The sequence below is a fragment of the Diplotaxodon limnothrissa genome, linkage group LG1, assembly GCF_057381915.1.
Source record: "Diplotaxodon limnothrissa isolate DT_005_m linkage group LG1, D_limnothrissa_male_GT1.1, whole genome shotgun sequence".
Taxonomy (NCBI): domain Eukaryota; kingdom Metazoa; phylum Chordata; class Actinopteri; order Cichliformes; family Cichlidae; genus Diplotaxodon; species Diplotaxodon limnothrissa.
Genome location: NC_140596.1, coordinates 43,849,293 through 43,875,854, shown reverse-complemented (window position 1 = coordinate 43,875,854; position 26,562 = coordinate 43,849,293). Strand labels below are relative to the sequence as shown.

At 41.5% G+C, this 26,562-nt stretch overlaps 2 protein-coding genes across 3 annotated transcripts; one reads left to right on the top strand and one right to left on the bottom strand.

The window, feature by feature from the left end:
• Positions 1-1,157: 1,157 nt before the first annotated feature.
• Positions 1,158-19,567, bottom strand: mtfmt (mitochondrial methionyl-tRNA formyltransferase). Of its 2 annotated transcripts, none has more exons than XM_085359151.1 (9): positions 19,268-19,567; positions 16,266-16,463; positions 12,443-12,565; positions 12,264-12,366; positions 11,506-11,581; positions 11,332-11,423; positions 11,180-11,258; positions 9,799-9,872; positions 1,158-1,432 (listed from the first exon to the last, which is right to left on the bottom strand). In XM_085359151.1, the coding sequence occupies exons 1-9, from the start codon at positions 19,480-19,482 to the stop codon at positions 1,250-1,252; spliced, it is 1,143 nt and encodes a 380-aa protein (XP_085215277.1). In that variant the 5' UTR covers positions 19,483-19,567; the 3' UTR covers positions 1,158-1,249. The 2 variants fall into 2 exon arrangements, with proteins under 2 accessions (XP_085215277.1, XP_085215287.1); XM_085359161.1 differs by having other exon boundaries at positions 16,395-16,463.
• A 1,939-nt stretch (positions 19,568-21,506) lies between these two features.
• uqcrfs1 (ubiquinol-cytochrome c reductase, Rieske iron-sulfur polypeptide 1) lies at positions 21,507-24,805 on the top strand. Its single transcript, XM_085359139.1, has 2 exons — positions 21,507-21,768; positions 23,844-24,805. The coding sequence occupies exons 1-2, from the start codon at positions 21,558-21,560 to the stop codon at positions 24,452-24,454; spliced, it is 822 nt and encodes a 273-aa protein (XP_085215265.1). The 5' UTR covers positions 21,507-21,557; the 3' UTR covers positions 24,455-24,805.
• Positions 24,806-26,562: the final 1,757 nt, after the last annotated feature.

Below are 26,562 nucleotides of genomic sequence, written 5' to 3'. Positions count from 1 at the left end.
ATTTTCAGATAGTCAAACAGAATTTATAAACTCCATCAAATCTGGAAAATCCATCATACTACCACCACCACGACGTTTGAATTTTAGTATGATTTCATGAAACGCGGTGTTAGTTTTATGCCAGATGTAACAGGACATACACCTTCCAAAAAGGTAAACTTTTGTCTCCGGAGACGACAGCAGTGTTGGGGTCATTACTAAATAAAATACTCGTTAGCAGCTCATCACATACATGAATAATCAAACTCCATATTATCCTAAAGACCTCATAGTACTGTGTTACCCCAACAGAGAACTTAACTCTCAGACTGTGGGCTTGCTTGTGGTTCCTAGAGTATTTAAAAGTAGTAGGGGAAGAAGAGCTTTCAGCTTTTAGGCTCCTTTTCTGTGAACCAGCTCCTAGTTTGACTCTATACTTCTAAGATTAGGCTTAAAACTTGCCTTTTTGATAAAGCATATAATTAGGATTAGATCAGGTGACCCTGAATCCTCTCTTAGTTATGCAACAACTTTAAAGGATCGATAGGAAAAAAAATGTCAACAGTTATTGATGTTGCTGTACCATGAATACCTTTTTTCTCTAATAGCTAAAAATTGTATTTAAGAAATTTATGTAGTTTGAGTCTGAACTAATATTTTCACAAAATGGGACATTTTCTCAACATCTGATAGGTTTTCTATGCGAATAAAACAGAACATTGTAAACATTTTCAACATTTGCAAAGGATTGCATTTTTCTTTTATTTAAACAGCACCCCAACTTTTCTAGAACAAGGTCATATAAGCTCTCTGAAGAAAAGCAGAAAACAACCGATGTAGCTATAAATACTGGTCAATCTGCTGTATTTGGACATGTTTATGTATGGTGTGCATGTTAACGTCACAGTGTTTGGTGTCTTAATTTATCATACACTACAACTGCTGCTGAGAGATTCCAGTATGGAGCAAAGAGGAGGGCAATTCCAGACTGAAAGACCAACCAAACACCATCACATCTACAGCCCAACCATTAACACTGGTAGAGACTGGGAAAAGTCCTTAAGGTAAATATTCAAAGGGAAAAAAAATCAGTTCATTATTGTTCCTGGAAACTGCTGATCAACATTGCAATCATTTATTGCAATAGAATAAATACAGCAAAAAATAACTGTGGCATGAATGCAAATGCCTTAAAAGTATAACACATTAAAAACAGTACATTTCATTAGATGGTGTTGTGTTTACTTTAAGTGAGAATATTATTGTTGCGTCACAACTTTGAGTTTTTTCTCATTTGATGCACTTCAATTCCTCCTTTTTTACTGAAAAACTGTCCTTCAGCCGTCTCACACGGCGTGTTCTTCTGCCGTGTCTGATGCAGGTAGCCATTATAGAAATCAGCTGCAGTGAGTCTTTTGTTCAGGAGCACTGATCTGAATCCCACCCAGCCATCCTGGAACACACATTAATATAAAACTTAGGGCAACAATCAACAGGACAAAGTGAAACAAAGAAAGCAGTACTACTGCTGCAACATTTCAGGAAGTTTAAGCTCAGGGGTCAAGGTCAAGGTCAAATTTATTTATATAGCACATTTCAAACAGCCGATGCTGCACAAAGTGCTTAACAATATAAAATGGTATTAAAAAGCAACAATGTAATACAATAATAACAATAAAAAAACAATAAAAGGACAGTAAAATTATTAAAACAATAACTAAACTAATTCAAATAAGACCAAAATGCTTGGGTCATAGTGTGTTAAAAGCCAGGGCATAGAAATGTGTCTTTAGTAATGATTTAAAATGCTCAAGTGTTTGTGCAGATCTAATATTTAAGAGGAGACTATTCCAAAGTCTGGGACCTGCCACAGAGAAGGATCTATCACCATGGGATTTGAGGTTAGTCCGTGGGATGGACAGCATTAGTTTTGAGCTAGACCTCGTGGTTTTTCGTGGAGCATAGGCAGAGAGGGGCTCAGACAGGTAAGGAGGGGCTCGGGCATTAAGTGACTTAAAAACAAAAAGTAGAAGTTTAAATTGGATCCTGTAGGAGACAGGAAGCCAGTGTAAAGAAGCTAAAACTGGGGTTATATGCTCTCTCCGCTTGGTACCAGTTAGCAGGCGAGCAGCAGCATTTTGAACCATCTGAAGACGATGGATGGAGGCCTGATCTAGACCATAACACAATGAATTGCAGTAGTCCAATCTGCAAGTAAGAAAAAGGCGAATAACACGCTCAAAGACGTTAGCTGGAAGGTATGGCTTTAACTTGGCTAGCCGTCTTAACTGAAAGAAGCAGGACTGAACTACTGCACTCACCTGCTTATTCAATTTAAAAGAACCATCAATGTAGACACCGAGGTTTTTTACATGTGTTTTACAATACGAGGAAAAGGCGCCCAGAGTGCTGTCGATATGATTAACGTTGCCAAAAATGACAACCTCAGTTTTATTTTCATTTAGCTTTAAAAAATTTAATGACAACCACTGTTTGACATCATCAAGGCAGCGTAATGAGAGCTGCGGATGGTCTGACCCTGCTTTTAAAGGTAGATAAATCTGCAAATCATCAGCAAAACAATGAAATGAAATGCTGTACTGCGAGAAGATTGAGCCCAATGGCAACAAATAGAGTGCGAACAGGGCAGGACCCAAAATAGAGCCTTGAGGTACACCGTATTTAAGAGGGGCTATTTTGGAGTTGTGGGGGCCCATATTGACATAAAAAAAAAACCTTTCTGACAAATAGGAACGAAACCACTGTAGGGCAGATCCTTTTAGGCCAGCATGAAATTCTAGCCGTGATAACAGGATGTCACGGTCGACCGTGTCAAAAGCTGCTGACAAGTCCAACAATAAAAGGGCAGCAGGGCAGAGTTAAAAGAATATTGTTAAAAAACCTTAAAAGTGCCGTCTCAGTGCTATGTAGTGATTTAAAACCAGATTGAAATTTTTCAGAGATCATATTAAAATCAAGGTGGGCCTGCAACTGTAGGTAGACCACTTTCTCCAAGACCTTAGATAGAAAAGGAAGCTTTGAGATAGGCCTGTAGTTGGACAGAACAGTTGGGTCCAGGTTTTGTTTTTTAAGAAGAGGCTGAACTACAGCTTGTTTAAAGCATGATGGGACGTAGCCTGTAGCAAGGGACGTATTAATTAATCTCAGGATGAAAGGCCCAACAGTATTAAAAGTGCTTTTAAGCAAGCTCGGGGGGAGACAATCAGAGGGGCAGTGTGATGATCTTAGGTTACTAACTACCGCGGTCAAGTCCTTAAGGGAGACGGGATCAAACTGCTCTAAGACAGCTGAGCACACAGGAGAAGGACTCTGATCTGAGGCAGCAGACAACGAGACAAGGGCCCTAATCGATAGGATCTTGTCATTAAAAAATGCTAAAACATCATCGCACATACTTGGTGAAGAAGTGACTCCAGAATTATCACATAAACTAAGAAAGCGATTAAGAACGTTAAAAAGTACCTGAGGCCTGTGACTGTTTACTGACACTAAGTTTGAGACGAACTGTGTCTTTGCAGTTTTTACAGCTTCTTGGTGAGCAGAAAGACGAGTCCTTAAAATCTGTAGGGAAACATACAATCTGTCCTTTTTCCATCTCCTTTCAGCGCGTCTGTAGTCACGTCTGAGGGAGCGCGTATGTTCATTCAACCACGGCTCTGATAAATGCTTAGCGCGCACAGTCCTGAGCGGAGCAATAGAGTCCAAGATATCAGTGCAGGTAGAAGGAAGAATGTCCGAAAGGTCCTCAACACTTTTACAGTTGGAGTTCATTATTCCAGAGTCCATAAAGGCAGCAGAAAAAGCAGGCGCTGTTAATACATTAAGCGCTCGCTTTTTGCGCGCTGGGACGTACGGCTTATCCATCGAGCAGCGCAGTGTTAGAATGAACAACACAGGAAGATGATCGGAGATGCGCAACTCGGATATTTCCGTGATGCACACATCCAACCCGTGGGAGAGCACCAAGTCCAGAGTGTGACCTTTTTCATGCGTGGGACCAGTAACCCACTGGGTCAAGTTAAAAGAGTCAATAATATTTAAAAAGTCCTTGACCAAAAGTTTAGAGTCACAGTACACATGGATGTTAAAATCACCAAGGATTAAAAAACTGTCAAATTTAAGAACGATTCCAGCCATAAAACCTGAAAACTCTTTGATAAAATCCTTGTTAAACTTGGGAGGGCGATATATGAGGGCACACAGCAAAGGCGCAGCAAAATTCAGGTGTAACTCAAACAGCTGGTGTTCAAAACTAGAAAATGAGTCGTGCTGTAATGTTTGATGGCAATGAAATCGAGCGTTGAACACGGTGGCTAAGCCTCCCCCCCTACCAGAGGACTGAGGGAGGCTGAAGAATGAGAAATTAGGAGGGACCAGTTCCGAAAAAGCTACAGACTCACCGGGTTGAAGCCATGTTTCTGTCAGAAACAGAAAGTCCAGCTGTTGTGACTTTAGGAAGTCGTTTAATACAAACGTCTTGTTTGCTAATGATCTTACATTTAGTAAAGCCACGCAGAGCGAGGGCATTTTGGGATAAAATAGAGAAGGATAAGGCTAGCCAAGCCAAAGCAAAGCTAGCAGAGTTGACGGACGTGTCGCCGTGCATACTGCTGGCGCCATCTTGGAAAAAGTTTAACCATTTGCTTATCTGAAACAGACTTTTCAATAAAGGTCTTTTTTCACCATTCTTTGATTATTTTTTTGGTCTGTTTCTCGGCACTGTACCAATCAGAATTGTTGTCTGAGGGCCAAGAAAAATGCCCAACAGATTTGTTTTCCCAAGTGGACCAGTACAGCTGTGCCATACTGGACCAAGAGAAAAGACACAATAAGTCTGCTACATTACCTGATGGGAAAGGAAGAAAACAAGCAAAAAGAGAACAACACAGTAGGGAGACCACAGCAACATCCTAGATAAGCAGAAGTGCCCGCCCTATGGAAGACATCCTGCATCGTCCCGGTCCCCAAAAAGAACCGGCCCAATGAGCTGAATGACTTCCGACCGGTGGCACTGACGTCACATCTTATGAAGACTCTAGAGCGGCTCTTCCTCAACCTCCTCCGACCACAGGTACAACATGCCCAGGACCCACTACAGTTTGCATACAAGGTGGGTGTCGGAGTGGAGGATGCCATCCTGTACCTCCTACACAGAGCCCACTCACACCTGGATGGGGGAAAAGGCACGGTCAGGATCCTGTTTCTTGACTTTTCCAGTGCCTTTAATACCATCCGGCCCTGTATGCTTCAGGAAAAACTGAACAGGATGGAGGTGGACCCCTGCCTGGTGGCTTGGATCTCCGACTACCTCACCGACAGACCACAGTACGTCAGGCTGAAGGACATCACGTCTGACACAGTGGTCAGCAGCACAGGAGCACCACAGGGAACTGTGCTGTCCCCTCTTCTCTTCACCCTGTACACCTCTGACTTCTGCTACAACTCTGAATTATGCCACATTCAGAAGTTTGCAGATGACACGGCCATCATGGGGTGTATCTGGGATGATCAAGAAGAGGAGTACAGAAGTCTGGTGAGGAACTTTGTCACATGGAGTCACACAAACCACCTGCAACTCAACACCTCAAAGACTAAGGAACTGGTTGTGGACTTCGGGAGGTCCAGAGAAGGTCCACTGCCAGTTCAGATAGAGGGGGAGGAGGTGGAGGTGGTCAACAAGTACAAGTACCTCGGGCTGTGGGTGGACAATAAACTGGACTGGTCATGCAACACAGAGCACCTGTATAAAAAAGCCCAAAGCCGACTGTACTTCCTCAGGAGGCTGAGGTCTTTTAACATCTGCAGGAAGCTCCTGAGGATGTTTTACCAGTCGGTGGTTGCTGGAGTACTTTTCTATGCTGTGGTGTGCTGGGGGAGCAGCACAGCAAAGAGGGACTCATCCAGGCTGGAGAAACTGATCAGGAGGGCTAGCTCTGTGGTCGGCATGAAGCTGGACACTCTGGTGACAGTGGCAGAGAAAAGGACATTAAAGAAACTGATGGACATTATGGACAATGCTGGGCATCCTCTGCACACGGCCATAAACAACCAGAAGAGTCTGTTCAGTGACAGGTTGCTTCTCCCAAAGACAAGAACTAACAGACTTAAAAACTCCTTTGTCCCACACGCCATCAGACTGTTTAACTCCTCTCTGGAGGGGAGAGGGAGGGGAAACAGGAGGACAAAGGAGGGGGGAACAACTAAGCTGTAGTGCCTCTTCACCTCACTGTACAATACCTTGTGCAATACTTTTGTAAATAGTCAACAGTGCAATAGACTCAATACTTGAAATGTGCAATTCACTTGTATTTTTATTTTTTATTCCTATTTATTCTATTTATCCCCTTTGTATATTTTATTTATATTTGTCTCTGTATTTATATATATGTGTGTGTGTGTGTGTGTGTGTGTGTGTGTGTGTGTGTGTGTGTGTGTGTGTGTGTGTGTGTGTATATATATATAACAATTCTGTAACTGTAACTTCGGTCGTTGCTGTGCTTTTTGGAAGTCGAATTTCCCAGAGGAACCCACCCGAGGGATTAATAAAGTTCTATCTTATCTTATCTTATCTTAAGTAACTGTAAATCATACATTTTGAATGATACCGAGCACAATATGCTTAAAGGGAGCAGCCAAGGAAGATAGCGTGTGTCTGTGAACACCCGTGTGCGTGAGCGTGCCTGCATTCAAAAGGTTTCTCCATGAATGCTACTATCCATATCTGATAGTAGTTGTGGGGAGCCATAGCCCTGCCCCTCCAGGAAATGAAGCAGGCGTGAAGGATATCCAGGCCCAGACATCTAAAGGCCCCCCAGAACATAAGAGTCCAAGGAGGTCCACCGAAAGGGCGGATGCGCCACCCTCCTAGAAAAGAGCTGAGGAGAGCATCACCCTCACGACCGAGCCACCCGCACCAGGACCCGCCAAGCAGCCACTAGGAGTGAGACAGTACACACCCGAGCACCCAGCCCCAGACACCAAGAACTACAATGCACCAAGAGGTGAGGTCATCAGCCACCGGCAGGGAGTGTGGTGGGGGGAGATAGGTGGGGGCCCGAGATGTTCCCAGAGAGGAAGAGTCTAAGACCCAACCAGACACATAAACATAGACAAACAGGCACACAGTCACAAACATGCATTCCCACCCTCATACACATATATAAATACATACTCTATACCCCAAGGTCCAGGTGCCATCCTCCCCAGAGTGGCAATCCGCCCCCAGACACAGGAGATGTTTCCCTTTGCTCTGGGGTGGCACACAGACTGCCCAGAGAAAAGCCCAGACCCCGACCAGGCAGCCAACTCCTCCTCCCAGCTCCAAATGACAAACAGGGAAAGAAGGGGGTGTGAAGACCCCATACCTGACTCTGCCCGCTCATATGTGGTTTTGCTGCAATTTTATTGTTACATTCTTTAGCTCCTGTAATTATCTGGTGCTGTTTATAGCTCAAACAACATCATGGTGTAGAGATTGTATGTACTGACAGCTTCTTTGTGGATGAAACTGTGGTGCTATAATCCTAAAGCTATTTAAATGTGCGGTGCTTTTATGACTGATATTTTACAAAAAGTCTTCCTTTTGGTCAGGTGACAAGAAAAAATGCAACACTGCCAAAGTCTGAATGCTGGTATCAAACTGCTCTCACTACAGTATGTGTGAGTTTATGTTGACAGAGTATGTTTCTCCTCAACAAAGAGTCTGCTCTAAAGTAGAGATGGACTGATACCACTTTTTTATGTCCGATACCGATATCATAAATTTGGATATCTGCCGATACCGATATGAATCCGATATAGTGTTTTTTAATCAACAAAACTGTTTTTTAAATATCTTGCTGCATTTTGTATAAGTTCATACTCAAGTTTAAAACAACAACTACACTAAAGCTATTCTGTTATACCTGTATGCAAAAAAAAAAAAATATTTCATAGTTCAGCAATACTGATCAATGTAATAAACTTAGACCTACACCATCCTCCCTATTCTGGTATTTTAAAGAGTACTTAGCATAAATATTAAGCAACCTAACTAATAGGGTTCCAACTCCCAGCAACAACAAAAATAAATAAATAAAAAATAGGGAACCACCCCTCACGCTCCACCTCATGATGCTTAATCGACGTAATCAACCTTAATTTGATGCAGTGTGAAAAAAAATGCACAGAAATCAATTCTTTTTCAAGAAATATTAAATAGATTCAACATCTTTCTTCAACAAAATTGCAGACTGCACAGATGGTACCTTCCCAAAGGAAAAAGTGCTATAGCTTACTAGGGTATATATTAGACTTAATAGTCACTATATACAGTAATTGACTTCTATTCATTTTGCATCAAATTAAAACTTTGGGTGTCGGATAATTAATTATTAAAAGCTAGACATTTTAAATGAGAATAAGAAAGAAAAGTATGTCTTTGTGCCCCTTTTCCCTGTTAATGCCCTATCGGCCCCCCTGGCTAAACTTTGCTAGATCCGCCCCTGCACAGTTACAGCCGTCAGCTGCGTAGAAAAAGATCCTCGAGTAGAAAGTAATATTAAATAAATTCTAACAACAGCTGATCAAGCTTAAACGTGCTGCTGTTGTTCAGCCGCTGGTTTCCTCTTTCTGGTGCAAAGTGGGCCAAAAGCAAACAACAGACACGGACTCGCGACAGAAAAGCCGATCAGCTGATCGTTAAGCAGTTTCATGATTGAAGTAGCAGCAAGAAGAGGCAGTCGCTTGTTAAGCTTAACGCAGGAATGCTTTACATTCAGAGATGGACTTACACACTTGCTTTACTTCTCTCTGGGATAACTTTGTCGGAGATGAAATGCCGGGTTGCTAGCGAAGCTCCACATGCTATCCAGACCACCGACAGGTCCCGCATGCCACAGCCGCTCTATCACGTGATGCATACTGCTCCGACGTGCTAACGTTCTGAGGCGAGTTACGGCGTGTTGCAAGTTTTGTGAGGTGCTTTCGTGATATTTAATGGATCGGATTACATTTTTTATTTTTCTCCGATATCCGATCCAGTAATTTAGGTCAGTATCGGACCGATACCGATACGTAATATCGGATCGGTCCATCTCTACTCTAAAGTCCTCTCCACCTCTGGAGACCATGCTACTAAGAGTTTTCTCATCAGATGTGACAGTGAATAAGAGTAAAGGTCCTTCTAATAACATCCGCACCCATCCCCAAAATGTGCCAACAGCTAGCTGATGTTACTGGTGCAGATGAAGCCACCTTGGTGGGCCTTATAACTGAATGGGACAAGATGGCCGTCAGGGACGAGGTGCAGCATCTGCCAGAGTGGAGTGCAAAGAACAACTTGTTCCTCATCACGAAGAAAACCAAGGTGGTCATTGCAGATGTCAGGATGAAGCAGAAGCACCCCCACCCCACAGAAACAACCACCTTCTGCTGCTAACACAACTTCAGCTCTTTGCAAGCACCTGCACAGACTGCATGCTGACACTAAGAACAAATGACTTTCTTCTAGGAGTAATTAATCAATGAACAGCATTACTTTAAAGAAAAGTGTTTTTTGTGTAACACATTATTTTTTAGTAATGAATCCAATACTGATCACAACAACGTGGAGAAACATCTCCAACACAGACGAACATTTAACCACACCATTCAATTAATTTGCACAAATACAATGTCTCTGATATGTTGCTTAGCAATGGTGGCAACTGTGTGAAAGTCACCTGTCACCTCACTACTAAAGCTAAGGAAAAGTGCAGACGCTATGGTAAGCATGTAGTGAAGAAGGTCAGGGGTGCTCGAGGGAACAGTTGGACCAACCTTGCAGCAGACTGCTAGAGTATTTGACTCCTTCTGAAAGCTCACTGAACCGGGGATGGGGTTCCTTCTTTGATCTGCAAACAGCATGTGAATGATAATGGCAGCACAGTGTTATTGTTATACAATATTGGAATACCATACAGTAGGGCACATTTATGTCAAATTACAACTTCCATAGCTCTCACTTAGAGGTTCCCACCTCTGATTCTACAAATATTTCTATTTAAAGGTTTACTTATTAACAAAGGTCTACAACACAGGTGCAGTGACATTATCTAGACAATTTACATGATCATGTATGTTCATTTTTGTGGCTGAGATGATCTTTTTTTTGAAAAACTGTCATCTTTCTCCACAAATTCCACAAAAAATTGGAGTTTTCTTTTAGTATGTCTGGATTGTTCACTAATTGGAAAGCTTGTGGTTTGAGCCTAGATACTTCTGGTCTGCATGTAAAGTGTCCTTGATACCGAAAGCCCAATATCCCCGACGCAGAGACCAGAAACTAGTCATCACACTGGCTGCAATTAATGCCTTGAAATCATCCGAGTTTTCCCATTTACTATTTCTTGCTTGCAGTAGTCTCATGTTCCTTCTAGCTGATGACAGACCTCACAACTAATCACTTAAGTAACTCAGTGCATCATGGGAAGTTCCCAGGAACCTAAACCTAGTGCTTCCTAACTAAGGGAGGATTCATGGTAACCTGATGCAGCCCTAACTATATGCAGTATCAAAAGGGAAAATTCTAAGCCTAATCTTAAAAGCAGCAAGGTGACTGTTTCCCGAATCCAACCTGGGAGCTGGTTCCACAGGAGAGGGGCCTAAAAGCTGAAGGCTCTGCCTCCCATACTGTTTTTAAATACTCCAGGAGCCACAGGTAAACCAGCAGTATCAGAGGAACTATTGTGGTGATATGGCACTATGAGGTCTTCAAAAAAAGATCAGGCCTTGTTACTTAAGACCTTGACTGTGAGGAGGATTTTGAATGTGATTCTGAATTTTAGCCAAGGAAAAGAAGCTGATATGGGAAAAATATCCTCTCAAGTCCAGGTTAGTGCTCTTATTACAGGATCAGCTCAAGGCTTTTCTAAAAATAGAGGCTGTCAAGGCCGCTGTGATTTAATGAGAGAGTCCTATCCTCATATTTTCACTGGTTTGCATCTTTTAGAAGCTGTTGAGCTACCCTTAACTTTGAGTCACATGACCTGTGCCTCTGTTGGCTAGCTTCTTGTTCACACCAAAAGATCCCAACTCAAGGAGAAATATTTGGGCACTTTATGCATAGAATCTGGCCAAGACATTCATTTAAAACTCCACCAACGTCACAAACACTCATACGGTCTGTTTATTGTGTTACCGGTTTGGTTAATCACTTTACCTGATAATGACACATGACATTTTCCAGCAAAATCCAGAAGTTTTATTGTTCTGCCCATCCACATAGTCCTCAAAGGTATCTGATGTAAGAGAGGGTCATTGTTGAGATCTCCAAGAGAGTTTGGCATGACTTAGTTATGCAATGAGCCTTACCCGGGACCCGACTGCACGATATAGACGGTCAATTTGGTCACAAGTCTGTTCCTCCCACACAATCCAGCTCATGGACATCTTGATTTTTGGGGCTGTTGGAGGAAATCATGTTGAAAGTTAGAAGACCAGTTTTTCATTCAGACAACTATATGTATCCAGCTCAGCGTTACGCACCAAATGTTGCACCAGTTTGTCCTTGTTCCCTTTGATTTTCCATTCTCTCAGACAGTGACATCAACGTGTTAATCAGCTGCAAAAGCACACACAAGCAATCATGTTACAGTCCTGCTGGTAAAAGGTAAAAAAAAATAACCATGATCTGCAACAGTTCTGAAAATGCTGACATTGTGCGAAAGTTGGTAAAAAAAATTCATTTGCAAATCTCAAAACAGCGACACATGGAAAAGTTTCAGGACCTCGAGGACTGGAGTTCGAGACCCCTGATCTAATCAGTATCTAAAGGAGTATCTTAAGGAGGTAGTGTTTCTCTGAAGTAAAGCTGGGGCAGAGGTTCAATAATCTTTACCAAGGTTTGCTTGTTATCAGTTCAAAACCCTGCATCTCTGATGTTATGGGGGTGCATTAGTGCCTATGGAGCTGGCAGCTTGCACATCTGGAAATGCTCTAACAATGCTGAAAGGCGTATATAGGGTTTTGAAATAGAAGACTCCTGTTGCTGAACTGGCCTGCCTGCAGACCTTTCACCAGCTGAGAACATCTGGTATTGAGATGTTGCTGCCATAAAATTCAAAATGAGCTCATATTGTCCTTAAAATGGAAAATTTTCTCAATGTAAACATTTAATAGATTTTCACGTTCTATTGTAAATAGACTGGGTTTATGAGACTTTCGGATCACTACTTTTATTTACATTTTACATAACATCCCAACTTTTATGGAACTGGAGTTGTACGTTGCATGTTCTAACTCACGAGATGTGCTCCCATTGTGGCTAGAGTACCTCCCAGCTCATCAGCAGTACAATTCTCAGGGACCTGATAGAATTGCTGGTTGAGAATAGGCCCCACATCAAACCTGCAGGGTGATATTGAGCTCTGTTATGGTTGTTATCAGGAAAAAGAAAATACTCAGACATTTATCTGCTGTTTACCTGTGAGGTCGGATCTGGATGATGGAGACTCCTGTCACACTGTCACCATGCAAGATGGTGTGGAAGATAGGAGCTGGACCGCGCCATCTTGGCAGCAGGCTAGGGTGAACATTCAAAATCCCACTGAAAGAGAATGCAGTGTCTGTTTCTGTGGATTTATATACAGGTTCTGATCTCATGCCTTGTGTAGAACAGCTTCAGTGCTCCTTAGAGCACAGTCAAGCCCATAATTATTCGTACTCCTGCACATTTTGACTTAAAGTTACTTTTATTTAACCAACGAGTTCGCTTTTTTTGACCGGAAATGACATGGGCGTCAATGTTGCACAAGAGGTATCGTTGTGGGGAAAAAAAATCTCAGCTTTGATTTAGATTTGAGCAAAAAGTGTTACGTTCAGAATTATTCATACCATTCTCAATAATCAATAGAAAAGCCTTTATTGGCTATTACATCAATCAAAAGCTTCCTATAATTGCAGACCAGCTTTTTTTGCACGTCTCCACGGGTATTTTCACCCATCTTTAGCAATGAGCTCCAACTCTTTCAGGTTGGAGGGTCTAAGACCCTTTAGCTCCCTGCACAGATTCTTAATTCAAGTCAGGACTCTGGCTGGGCCGCTGCGAAATGTTAATGTTTTTGTCTGCCAGCCATTTCTTCACCACTTTTGCTGTGTTTTGGGTCGTTGTCGTGCTGAAATGTTCGCCGGTGCCCAGGGCCAAGTTTCTCTGCAGACTGCCTGATGTTGTTGTGAAGAATCCTCATGTGTTGCTCTTTTTTTCATGGTGCCGTTCACTGTGATTACACTCCCTGGTCCATTGGCTGAAAAACATCCCCAAAGCATTAGGTTCCCACCACCATGTTTGACAGGAGGGGATGGTGTTCTCAAGGTTGGAGGCTTCTCCCTTTTTTTTTTTTTTTTTTTTAAAACACCTAATGAAGGAAACATCATTGTGATCAAATAATTCAATTTTTGATTCATTTGACCATAACACAGAAGACCAGAAATCTTCTTCCTTATCCAGATGAGCATTTGCAATTCTGGAGAATTGGCGTCCTCCTCAGTCTGCATCCGTGGAACCCAACAGTGTGCAGTATGCGTTGGACTGTCTGCCACCAACAGAGCCCAGATTCCCCAGGATGGCCTTAGTGGTGGACCTTGGATTCTTTTTCACCTCTTTCACTATCTTATCTGGCCAGCACAGGTGTGGCCATCTTGTATTTTTTTAATAACACTTTATACTGTAGCCACTAGAACTTGAAAATATTTAGATAGGGCCTTGTATCCCTTTCCTTGTGAGCAGCCACAATGCACAGCCGGAGGTCCTCACTGAGCTTCTTTGTCTTAGCCATGACTGTCCATAAGCAACTGCAGAGAGCTGCTGCACACCCGATCTCGTCTGCTCTCGGAAGCTAGACAGGGTTGAGCTTGGTTAGTACTTGGATGGGAGACCGCCTGGGAGTACCAGGTGCTGTAAGCTTTCACCCCAACCGGTCGCAGCAAATAGCCGCCCCTCCCTGAGCCTGGTTTCTTCCTGTTAAAAGGGAGTTTTTACTTCCCACTGTCGCCAAAGTGCTTTCTCATAGGGGGTCATATGATTGTTGAGATTTCTTTTCCTCTGTATGTATTATTGTAGGGTCTACCTTACAATATAAAGCACCTTGAGGAGACTGTTGTTGTGATTTGGCGCTGTATAAATAAAATTGAATTGAATTTCGCCTGTTGATTTGGTTAAAAAAGATGTTCCCAATTAATCAGGGTCATTAGGATGCTTTAGAACAGCTTGGACTATTTGAAATGGTGATATAAATTTTTGGATTTTCCCAGAGACTGACAGTTTGTGAAGGGTATGAATCATTTTGGACATGACACTTTTTGATCAAATCTAAATAAAAGTGGAGAAATATTTTTTTCCCCCACAATGATACCTCTTGTACATCGTGTTATTATCTTTTGGGAGACGCCTGTGTCATTTCCAGTCCAAATACAAACGAAAAAAACAACAACAAAAAACCTCGCTTGTTAAATAAAAGTAACTTCAAGTCAAAATGTGCCAGGGGTGTGAATAATTATGGGCTTGACTGTGCCTTAGAGCAGTGGTTCCCAAACTTATTTTGCTGGGCCCCCCTTTGTTTTACAAGAAAAATATTTGCGCCCCCCCCCTCTTCCCGGCACGCACACACACATCCTCCAACCACACGCGCCCATATTTTGGTTTATTTCACACCTCAAACATTTAGTAAACAGTTAAGCAAATACAAGTAATCAGCAATAAATTACAGGTAGTAATAAAATAAACTACTAACTCGTTTACGCTGCGTCCGCACCTACACGGGTGATTTTGAACACGCAGCTGTTTCGTCCACGTAAACGACGTTTCGAATCTCCGAAAACGGAGATTTTTTAAAACTCCTTTTTTGCGTTTCCGTGTGGACGAGGAATACAGAGTTGGTCACGCAGCGTCAAAGGTATGCGCCTTTATTCACGTCACGCTGTGGCCACGTTATTGTTTACATGAGATGAATTGCAGAATGATAGAGACGAAATACTGTTAATCTGACTGTCTGCAGGTTTTACACGCAGTTACTGTCCCTCTGTTTACAAAGGCAGAGGCGTCACGCTGTCATTATTTTATGTGTTGTTGTTTTTCCTGTGTAATAATGTTCAACATTGTTATCAATACATTTTTCAAAAAATGCCTCTCTGTGCAAAATGTGTTCAAAAACATAAACAGCTGTGGGATCCTGTTTGTCTGTGATTTGAACCGAGGGGACAAATCGTGGCAGGATCAGCCTGATGTTATTTGTATCCTGCTGTAACTTTACTGTATAAAGAGCTCACATCTCCAACATGTCAGGAGTAGTTAGTCATTATGAGAAGTGTTTTTGAACTAAAAATCAAGAATGTGGGATCCTGTTAGTCCCTGATTTAAACAGCCCAGCGCTGCTCCTGATGCAGGGGAAACCAACCCTGCAGGGAGACCTACCTCAGCACCTGTGCAGGTGAAGCCAAAGGGCAGATTTGCTTCACCATATTTTCTAGTCTTTGGCTTAGAATGAAGTTGGTTTGGAAACATATTCAGCGATGCTTCATCTCCTGCTTTGCGTTTGTGTGGGCGCCCCGTGCTAGCAGTGTCCAAGCGTTATTGTTCCCCCCCCCCCCCCTTTTCATACCGCGCCCCCCCTGCAATGGCTCTGTGCCCCCCCCAGGGGGCGGGTCCCACACTCTGGGAAGGACTGCCTTAGAGAGACTTAAAACTCAAACTCTCTTAAACTCTAATGACACCATTCATCTAGATCAGCCATCCCCCCCCCCCCCCAAAAAAAAAAAAAAAACAACCCAGGGGACCTATCCAATCTTAAATCTTCACTCTAATCAAAATACAAGAGAAAGTCATATATTTCCTTGATTTTGGGGGGTATCACTAATCTAGATATTCATTCATTTTCTCTTTGTGGATGTCAGCAGAAAGTGCTAATTGGACCTCTCAGTGACAGGGCCAAGGGTTCAGCCTTTTCTTTTAATTTGTCACCCATCATATGTACACTGTATTTATGTGTCTCTCTGTACACTCTTATTTTCTCTTCCCAGTGCATTTGCATGAGTTTACTGAGATGTTAAACGGATTCTTAAAACAGAAAAGAAAAATCTGATTACAACAATTAACCCACCCTTGAAAGACCCAGGGTGAGAGCTATAAGAGGCAGCCCTGGGTACTGAGGACATTGTCACAACATTTCAGAGACCGTGAGATCATAGTCAAACCACAGCACGGCACCAGTCCCCAGGTTTTAACGATTAGTTGATCAACGATAAATGCTCACTATGGAAACTTGCTGATTAGTCTCTCAGGAAGTAGGCAGCCAAAAGACACGACCACACCAACATCAAACCGTCCATTCACATCATCAGGGGGCCAACTGTGTAGCGGAAGGTGGTTCTCTTGAGCAAACCTCTTCACTGGAACATCACCAGCCAAGGTAACAACTTCAAGGGTCTCCACTATCCCTTCACTGGTGCCCCTACAACACAAAAGGAAGGGTTAAGTATAAAAAAAACAAACTAATAACTGTAGCACCCCAGCAGTGTATTCAACTCTCTAGGACAAAAATATGTTTTAAAGTCAATACCAGATACTAAAGGCTCTATTTTACCAGGAAATCAAAGTGGAAAATAGAGCATTAAACTGATTGTATTCATTTCCTCACTTTTATTGACTTTGTGTTTGTGAACAATGTATGCAGTGAGATTTCTGATCATGGAGTCTGGAATTAAACTACAACACAGTTCTGTGTCAATGAAGCCCTCATCTATTTCCTGCAAGCTAACGATTCTTTTAGTAATCTATTCCATCAATTAGTACTTGTGTCTTATTAATGAGCATTGATAAATATTCAAAAGAGAAAAAATAAAGATCTTTCAAGTGCTCATTAGTTTCCGTTTTAGAAAGTGGAATGTTTTTTGTTCCATTTGTCAAAAAATAACCAAGCCCACTGATTGTATGTAAAGACAAACATTTCTTAAATGCAAAATTATATAAATACACTAAAGTACAGTCTAAGATCAAAGTCAAATAACATAAAATATGTATGCAATCTAAATTAAGGCATAAAAAATTACCTTCACTCTGTCTTTCAGGGTTTTGTAAGAGTTTTACTCGCCCATGTAGATTTTATTCACACACTTCTCCTAAATAAGTTTCTATTGCAGGTCTGTTTTTAGTCACAAAAGTGTGCAATGTCTTGTTTTCATGGTGACAATGGCGCAGTACAGAGCCGTGCATTAAGCGAAGAATGTGTCCAGAGTTTTTATAATTGAATTATTGTAAATACTCAATGAATAGTTGCAGCCCTGCCCTCTCTAAATGTTTAAATGTACATAGGACACTGGAATTGCACATACAGATAAAGCCAGCAAGAACTGCTGCCTGGTCCTCCCTGTGGGATGTGTCAACTATTACGAAGCCACTATCATTCAGTTACAGAGTATTACCAAGAGGTGGCGCTTTTCTCACAAGAACTTTGACTTGTTTGAAAGTGATAATAGTATTTTAGTATTTTATGCAAGGACTGTTTCTCACAGAAGTTCACAGAAAAGCTCCATTTGTATGTAACCTGTGTGTTTATGTACACTCACTGATCAATGAGTATGATACAAATACTGAACTTCACCACTCAACCACTGACATTGCTACAATTCAGTGAATGTACACTTGTAGTTCAAGACAACGTGCTGAAATTAAAAGTGAGCAAAGGGCAATGCATTGGGAAAGAAAGTGACTTTGATTGTTGGTGCCACAGGAGCAAATCTGAGGATTTTTTTTAAAAAACTGATCAGCTACTGAGATTTGAAGACAACTGTCTGAAACAGGAAACACGTCCTCTCCCGTTCATACGGCAGGTAAATAAATAATCAACTAACAGTGCATATTATGTTAGTGCGATCTGCCTTATTACAAACCTGCTATTACTGTGCATTTAGATAACCACAATCAGAGACACAGACAGAGTCTGGCTCAGATGCTGGCAGTCCTCGCTGCAGTCTACCGGTAGCGTCTCCTTTCAGGCCAGACGAATGTCACCGAGCAGTGACTACGTTTGTGGTCAAAGGCTTGCACCCATTTGCCACAGCAGATGATTTTCGATAAGTGAATGTGTTTAATTGTAGGCAGGGACATTACTGGATATTCTTGTGTAATTGCTACAGAATAATTTATGTTATACTTTGTTATTGCTACAGAAGAATATTGATTTTATTATTTTACATTTACAATTTTTTTGTAAACAGATGAACCAGAACTGGTTTGTAAAAATGCTGCAACTTCAGTGGTGTGGAACTGGTTTAGCTTTCCTCCGTCAGACACACAACAAAGCACTATTTTTGGTAGAGCATGCTACCGGGCCGTCGTTATTACCGTGTTGTTTGGAAAATACGGCGCACTTAAATCAATCCTTTGATTTTTCTGAAAGTCGACAGAGCCCCTTATAATCCCGTGTGCCTTATGTATGAACTCTGGTTGTGTTTGCACTGCATAACACAGAAACTGTAGTCCATTACGGTGTAAAACATGCTAGAGATGACTTATGTTCACTCTGAAACGCCAAGTCTGCTACTGATCTCAGTAAATGTAAAAGAGCCGTTTCCTTGGTTGTGCCAAAGGTGATTTCAGATGTGTGTTTTCTGTTTAATATCTTTGCTTATATTCTTAAAAAGTCAGCAGTCAATAGGATTTACAAAGAGGTTACATTAAAAATAAATAAATTACCTGAGGTATTGCATACCCTGTTTTCTACGTTATAATCTATCTGGTCATTTTTTAATGTCAATAAGAGTTTTACAGTCATACATAAATGATACATAAACGTTGTTTTGCAAAAAGCTGACGATCACTTTGTGGCACAACACAGTTCCTGTCTGTAAATTTAGAGATGTGGATATAAAAAAAAAAAAAAGCTGAAAAAAATCTTCACAGGCCATTTTCTTCAGAATCTACTGCATTTATTATTTAATAAAACTGACGGCACTCTGTGCTAATACATTTGGAGCTTATTTCGTATTACATTTTAAGTTAAATAGCACGTTAGGCAAGAGGACGATTTCTGGCAGGTTAAACTGATGTGTCTGAAGAGGAAACAATTTCAACAAATTAATTAAGATTAATTTCAATAAAAAAATACATTACAATATTATTGCAAACTATTGCAATAATATTGCAAAAAAAAAAAAAAATCCTCCTCTGTGTGTATGATATGTGACATGATATGTAACACGTTGCAGTGTGAAACCCTGTGTGCACGCCTGTAAGCGGCTTGTGTGGGACACGCACCTGCAGGATGTGAGAAGTTTGAGAGATTCCACAGCGAAGTGATCAGTGCCAAAAAACAGGAGCCTCCATTTGGGTTTTGATGCCGATGACAGGACTCTACATAGCTGTCGCTGCCCGCGGTCAGTGTCGCCCCTCCATACTGTCCCCATACAGCAACGCTGACAGCGCTTCAGCGATTCCACAGAAGCTCTTATTGTCTTGGCGCTCGTCCACATACTGAAAGCAGCGTCGGCTCAAAGTGTCAAGTTCACAGAATGAAAAACTTCCTCAGTTTGTCGCCGTTTTGACCCACAGGAAGCCGCCATATTTGTTTCTTCTTCTTCGACTTCCTCCTCTTCTTCTTTATAATATTTATTGGCGGTTGACAAACAGCAAAATGGTGCACTACCGCCACCAACTGGTGTGGAGTGTGGACCGAAACGTCCACAAAAGGATAAAAAAACAAACAAACATTCAAATCCTTCCAAACAAATTAGTCCGCCTTAACCCTATAATGCCCTCTGTGTCATATTTGATACACGAGTTTCTGAGACCTCCATCTCATCAACATGATCAATACTTGCCATAATTTGTCCATAAAATGTTATGGACAAAACTCTTTGTTTTTGTCTAAAATTAACATTGTTGCTAACAAAAAGTTGCCAAAACGCCCAATGTATCAAATGCAAAACAAAAAATATATAATAAAAACATATTATACACAACATGATATACCAAAGAAAAAGTGGATTTTGTTATTAGGATTATTAAACATCTCAGTTAAAAAAGAAAAAAGAATTTCTGGCTATTTTTGATGGGTTGGGTCTTACAGGGTTAAAAAGCAAAATATGGCCTGATAACTTTCACTTCTCAAGTTCTTATGAAATAAATCAACCAAGTCCAGTTTCACTTTCATATCACCCAGCTTTTTGATCAATTGTCTTCTTTCAGCATCATATTTCTGACAGTGCATTAAAACACGTTCTATTGTTTCTTCTTCTTTATTGCAGTCACACTGTCCTGTATGGTGTTTTTCTATTAAAAGCAACATACTATTCAATCCAGTGTAGCCTTGATATTTAGGCATTTCGCTAGCGCTTCTGAGGAGTGAGTATAAAGGGAGTAAAGTTTTTTAACTGTCAGGTAATTTCAAATGCAACATCTCTATTAGGTAACAGACATCAGCTAACATACAACTGTGTGTGCAGTTTATCACACAATGTGTTGCCAGCTAAATGTCCAGCTACTGTATTTAGGGAGAGAAAAAAATGTGGAATAGCTTTTCTCAGAGGAGGAGAAAGACAGCATCTCAGAAAGACGGGACAGGAGAGGTAGAGGTGCAATTAGATTTAAAGGTAGTTCATTTTTAATCACATACTGGATCTGTGTATGATGTGTTTTGATAAATTATGTATTTTCATATCGGGAAACATCCTGCAAAACAATGTTGCGTTATTAAAATGTTGCATGAAAATATTCAGTAGTTTAGTAGATGATAAATTGGTTAGCTGGTAGTACTGTGGTGATTTCACAGTAGGGCACTGTGTTGGACTGTGGCTGTGATGCTCATGGTCAGTGTTGGGTCACATCAAGTGTCGTAGATTAATTTGTAGTTAAGCTGACGATGCTTAGATTCATTCATTGAATTCCACCTTCATGCTAACTGCATAGGTCTAGTATAAAGAAAATATCCACTATACTGAAAATGTAGGAAATGGAAATCAGCCAAGATATCTTGTGAAACATCTGGTGACTTAAACACCTGACTGTTCACATATTCCTGTTTAGGTGTGGAGGCAAAGTCACCCTCTACCAGATGGGCAACAGAAAATAGTTCATTTTTACATGTCTTTGTCACTACATGTGTCCTACATAACAAGCTGAGCAGATTCGTTAGAATTTCAAATGGAATAACATTTTTATTCTCGTGTATTACTATTAAAATATTAAAATAGCACACGATTAATTTTCCTCTGTGTAAAAATAGATGGTAGACTCGTCCTTCAAGGAGCAACTTTTTACTTTTGAGTACATTTCAGAGCCTGTATTTTTTAACCTTTACTTGAGAAAAGAAGCTGAATCAGTACTTCAGCTTTTAGTAATTTTTAACACAAGTATCTGTAAATACAGAATGTCTGTACTATTGTCACCTGTGCTGTAAATGTTCATTGTTCACCTTAAATGAAAGGGCTTTGGTCACGTTTACGTATACGTACGTAACTGTTACATGTTACGTAAGTACGCACTGAGTTCCGCCAGATCGAGGGGTGCGCAGTCGAGCGACACAAGGTCGTTACTGCAGCGGTTAAACATGATGTCTATAGCTGCCCGCTCAGGGGTGTTTTCCCCTTACATGCAGGCCACCGCTTTCGCAGTTGCGGGGCCTCTGAAAGCTCTTGTACCCGGGGTTGTTGTAAAGGGAGAGAATATTCTGTTGAACCCGAAGAAACAGTTTTTGTGTCGCGAGTCGCTAAACGGTCAAAGCCCAAAGACAGGCCCTGCTGTGACAGTTAGCATCAATGGTAAGTTGTCATTGAATTTTAGCATTATCTGAACTGGTAATGTTAGCCTTTTGTTTAGAAAAAGCACATTTAACTTTAACGTCGGATCCCGCGGACTGTCTATATCCTGATATATTTGTCAGTAGGAGGTTTTCCCTCTTACGTTTATACAGTCGGCTGCTGTTAGCTTTCTTATACAGGCAGTTAGCCTTTGGGGCTAAAAGGAGGCTACAGCTGACGTGAGCGTTACGTTAGTGTTAGATAATCAGGACTGACGACATCATCTCAGGGCTCTAAATATCTGATACAAAACCTTTTTTAGAGGCTCTGTTAAGTACCGCAGTGTGCGTGGCGTGAGCGTTGTTGGGGTCCGTTCAGTGCCACCCAGTATGCGATACGTCTCCTGCTCTGTATGTGCGTTTCTCCTCTTAGGTCGCAGACAAAACTCCAGACACAGGAACTTATCGTTGCACTAAATCAAGTAATCGTATTTTTTTTGCTCCATACCTGACTACCAGCCCTGGGACTACTAATTTGAAGAGTGTAGTTCTAATACATAGTACAGCATGTTTTTACATGAGGCTCACCTGTCTGTTCCCTACTCTTCACTGTGCTCTCCACATAGAAAAGTTGAGCGGTTGGGTTTTCCCCCTCTGGTAACAGTCAGTTGAAGTGATAAGAAGGTAGCACTGTCTAAACTTGCTCTTCACTCTGAGCTTACTTGACCCAAGGACTCAAAGGTCCATCTGCCCAATTTGAAGTCAAAGCTAAACTGACAAGAAGCGCAGAGGCTTATAAAATCATCTCATTTTATAGCCATCTAAAGTAACATGAGTAGAATTAAGTAGTAATAATATGCTAATAATAATCAGGCGACGAGTCACCACCAAAAGTAATAGCACACCATCCCAATTGAGCTGCTCGAAATGATATAAGTTGTGGGGATTGTGTCAAAGCTGCGAGGCGAGTGTCACAGCAAAGATAAGATAAGATAGAACTTTATTAATCCCTCGGGTGGGTTCCTCTGGGAAATTCGATTTCCAAAAAGCACAGCACCGACAGAAGTTACAGAATATTATATATATATATATATATATATATATATATATATATATATATACACACACACACACACACACACATACACACACACACACATATATAAATGAAGAGACAAATATAAATAAAATATACAAAGGGGATAAATAGAATAAATAGGAATAAAAATAAAAATACAAGTGAATTGCACATTTCAAGTATGAAATGTGAGGCTGAAGATGGAGAATAAGAATAAATCTGACGAATAATAAGTGTGCTCTTGCATTGGCACTCAAATGTCACGTGCTTTTGTAGTGTAGGTGATCAGATGTATTTTGAGTGATTTTTTTTTTAACCTTGCAGCCTTGTAACTTCTGAATTATATTGAATGTTACTGCCTTATCCTTGTTAGTAAGAATATCAAAATCATGTTTGTGTTTCACATGTGTTTCTTAAATAAACATTTTTATATTTGCAGAAGTTGCATTTTAAAGGAAACAAACAAACCAATAAATGCAGTATACTACTTAATTTAGACAAAGGATCCACTAATTTAAAGCTGGAAACTTTAAAGCCCAGTTGCATTTTTTTCAAGCTGTTGAGGCTAAGAAAAAAACTGTGTAACTCTTTGTTTGCAGTAGAGGTGGTCTGCTATCATATTATCTGTTTCATCAATTATATCCAGCCAGTCACTGGAGAACAAATGTTTTCAGATGTGTTTGGTGCAGCACATGTATGCCAAGGAAAAACATGATAATAAAGACGCTACTTTCTTTCTGAATGTCTCACCCTGATGTGTAAGCTGAAGCTTCCTGGCCACCGTCAGGGAGTCAGTCTTCCTCTTTAACTGCTGGGCAAAAGCTGGTAAGGACACTGTTGTGGTGGTCCTTGAACTCGTTCGCAGCTCACTGGAGAGGCAGATCTGTTTAGAAAATCATTTAGTAGTCTCTAGTTTCGTTTAATTTGCTTTGAATTAATAGTTTGGGCACCATTCATTGGTGATGAATCTTTACTCTATTTAATCCCAGTAGTCTAACTTCCAGCTACTGTTTTTGCAGGATCTGCAGGAGTCAGATTTGCTCATACAGACATCAGAGTACCAGACTTTTCTGACTACAGGCGTCCAGAGGTGCTTGACCCCAGCAAGTCATCTCAGGACAGCAGTGAATCCAGGAGAACCTTCTCTTACCTGGTTACTGGGGCGACAGCGGTGGTGAGCGTCTACGCTGCCAAGACGGTGGTCACTCAGTTTGTTTCTTCCATGAGTGCCTCAGCTGATGTCTTGGCTATGTCCAAGATAGAAATCAAACTGAGTGACATCCCTGAAGGCAAGAACATGACCTTCAAGTGGCGAGGCAAACCACTGTTTGTTCGTCACCGCACAGAGAAGGAAATTGCTACCGAGGCTGCTGTCAGCCTCACAGAGCTGCGAGACCCTCAGCATGATAAGGACAGAGTCATCAACCCCAGCTGGGTCATCGTGCTGGGAGTGTGCACACATCTGGGATGTGTACCCATCGCCAATGCCGGCGAATACGGTGGCTACTATTGCCCCTGCCACGGCTCGCACTATGATGCCTCTGGCCGCATCAGGAAAGGCCCCGCCCCCCTCAACCTGGAGGTACCTTACTACGAGTTTCCAGATGACAACACAGTGATTGTGGGATAAATGGCACTCACAGGACTGAGATGGCTTTGTACTTCAGTTGTCAGTCCATCACAAATGTATTCAGGTGCATTCTGCTGTGTTAGTGAGAAGATGTTGAGGTGTTCGAAGGGTTTAGATCCTTTCAACAGCTCACTCGAACATGAGAGCACCTCTGCTTTGTTTTATATAATGCCATAAAGGCACATTACACGCTAAAAACAAGGAGGAGCTTTTGAGTTTTGCATTCAGACAGTTGACTACACTTGGAAAACTTCATAGTCTTTTTTTCCTTTCCTGAGTACGACTTGAACATGATAAACATCTTGAGTGATATAATCTAGCTCTGGAGAACAAATGTATTCAGATTTGGATAATAAAGATTTAATTGTATTTGACAGCTGTGGGTCTGTGTTAAGCCTTTGTTTAACATTCTGTTGATGTTCAGGTCACATCGAAATACTTGGACAGAAGATAAATTGAGCAGGTCTACTTTTTGGGATTTACTTACCTGAATAACTGAACATACATCAAGACAAAGCCCAGATGTGTTTGCGATAAAGTTACAAGTAGGGATGGGTATCGTTTAGGTTTTATCCGATACCGGTGCCAAATCGGTACTTTTGAAACGGTGCCGGTGCTTAAAGAATGGAGAACACAAAATTGGTCCAAAAACCTCTCATGTTCAGCTGTTTTCCACTTTTTCTTTGGTCATTTTAGCCTTTTTGGCCAGGGTGAAGGGAGCATCTGCCATCAAACAAGAAGACAGCCGCATGTAGCTATGATGATGTTTGCTAGTTCACCTTACATGCATTAATGTAATAACGTGGTTAGCCTACTCAACGTAAATTACACATGAACAACATTAAGCTACTCACGCAGAGAAGAACGGCTGCTGCTGCATCATCATCCTCATCATTTCTGCTACACTGGCAGGGCTAGGGGCCAGGACGCTCCTCTTCAGGTTTTTTGGGGATGTTGCTCCGGGTCCGATAACAGGCACCACACCCGCAGTAGATGTGCTCGGTGTGAGTTCTCGCAGCAAGCTATCAAATACGGGGCATTTCTGGGCTTTTAACAAAACGCTATGCGTCGCCAGGTGTTTCATCAGATTCGAGGTGTTGCCTCCTTTGACAGTATCACAGTATCAGCTTAAAGCACTTGTTGCTGCTGAGTTTGCATATTTTGCTGTGAAGTACAGCCAGACTTTTGACCGCTTCACCTTGGGCATTTTTAATCTGTAGCTCTGCTCTAAAAGAACGTACGTACCTGGCCCCGCCTACTATCCTCGGAAACGTAAAATGATTGGCTAGAAGTGTATCACAGCTCAGGAAAAAAAGCACCGAAATGTGCGCTGCTTTTCGGTCTGGTTACTACCGTTTATGTCACCGGTACCCATCCCTAGTTACAAGCCTCAGAAGAACTGAACTGACAACCACACTAAAGCAGTGAGGAAATATTAAACTGTCCATGAAAAACTGAAACAAAGTTGTGGACAGAATTATAACAAGTAACAGCCAAAGAAATGTTAAAGGTGTAATTATTGGGCATAATGGGAAAGCATATATGATTTACATAAAGGAAAAGTGGTAAACACAATTAGGATGGACAAAACAAGAATCCAGTCGAACTATACTACAAACAGAAGATGCAGTTTGAGTATCCGCTAAGGAGCACATTACACCTCAATGAGACTTGGACATGTGCTGTTTAAAGTGCCATGTACTATAGCAAGTGTAGAGAAGGGATTCCACCTACAGTACATCCTGCAGCCGTGGAGTGTTGCATTTGTTTAAAATAAAATAGATTAACATATGTGGACGCAACCAAAATGGCCACAACGGATCATCTGCTCCATCTCACACTATTCCAGCATCTTCTGTCACACCAACCATCTGCATGCACTCCCTCACTACACCCATAAACCTCTGCTGAGGTCTCCCTCTTCATCATCCTTTGTTCACCCTCCTTCCTCTGCACCAAACCATCTCAGCCTCTCTGACTCTGAGCTGTCACTCTGATGGACTCATTTCTAATTCTGTCCATCATCTGAGCATGCTCAGCTCAGTGCCACTGTCTCCAATCCATATATCAACCAAACAAATGTTTTATTGTGAAGCACTTTGTGATTT

What these genes read in the sequence shown, in the direction of transcription:
- mtfmt (XM_085359151.1), bottom strand. Translation starts at nt 19,482, where the DNA reads ATGTGGACGAGCGCCAAGACAATAAGAGCTTCTGTGGAATCGCTGAAG. An exon ending in ATCCAGATCCGACCTCACAG is followed by an intron (nt 12,367 to 12,442) that starts GTAAACAGCAGA and finishes ATCACCCTGCAG; the next exon opens with GTTTGATGTGGGGCCTATTC. An exon ending in CCACAATGGGAGCACATCTC is followed by an intron (nt 11,582 to 12,263) that starts GTGAGTTAGAAC and finishes GTGCTTTTGCAG; the next exon opens with CTGATTAACACGTTGATGTC.
- uqcrfs1 (XM_085359139.1), top strand. Translation starts at nt 21,558, where the DNA reads ATGATGTCTATAGCTGCCCGCTCAGGGGTGTTTTCCCCTTACATGCAG. An exon ending in TGTGACAGTTAGCATCAATG is followed by an intron (nt 21,769 to 23,843) that starts GTAAGTTGTCAT and finishes CTGTTTTTGCAG; the next exon opens with GATCTGCAGGAGTCAGATTT.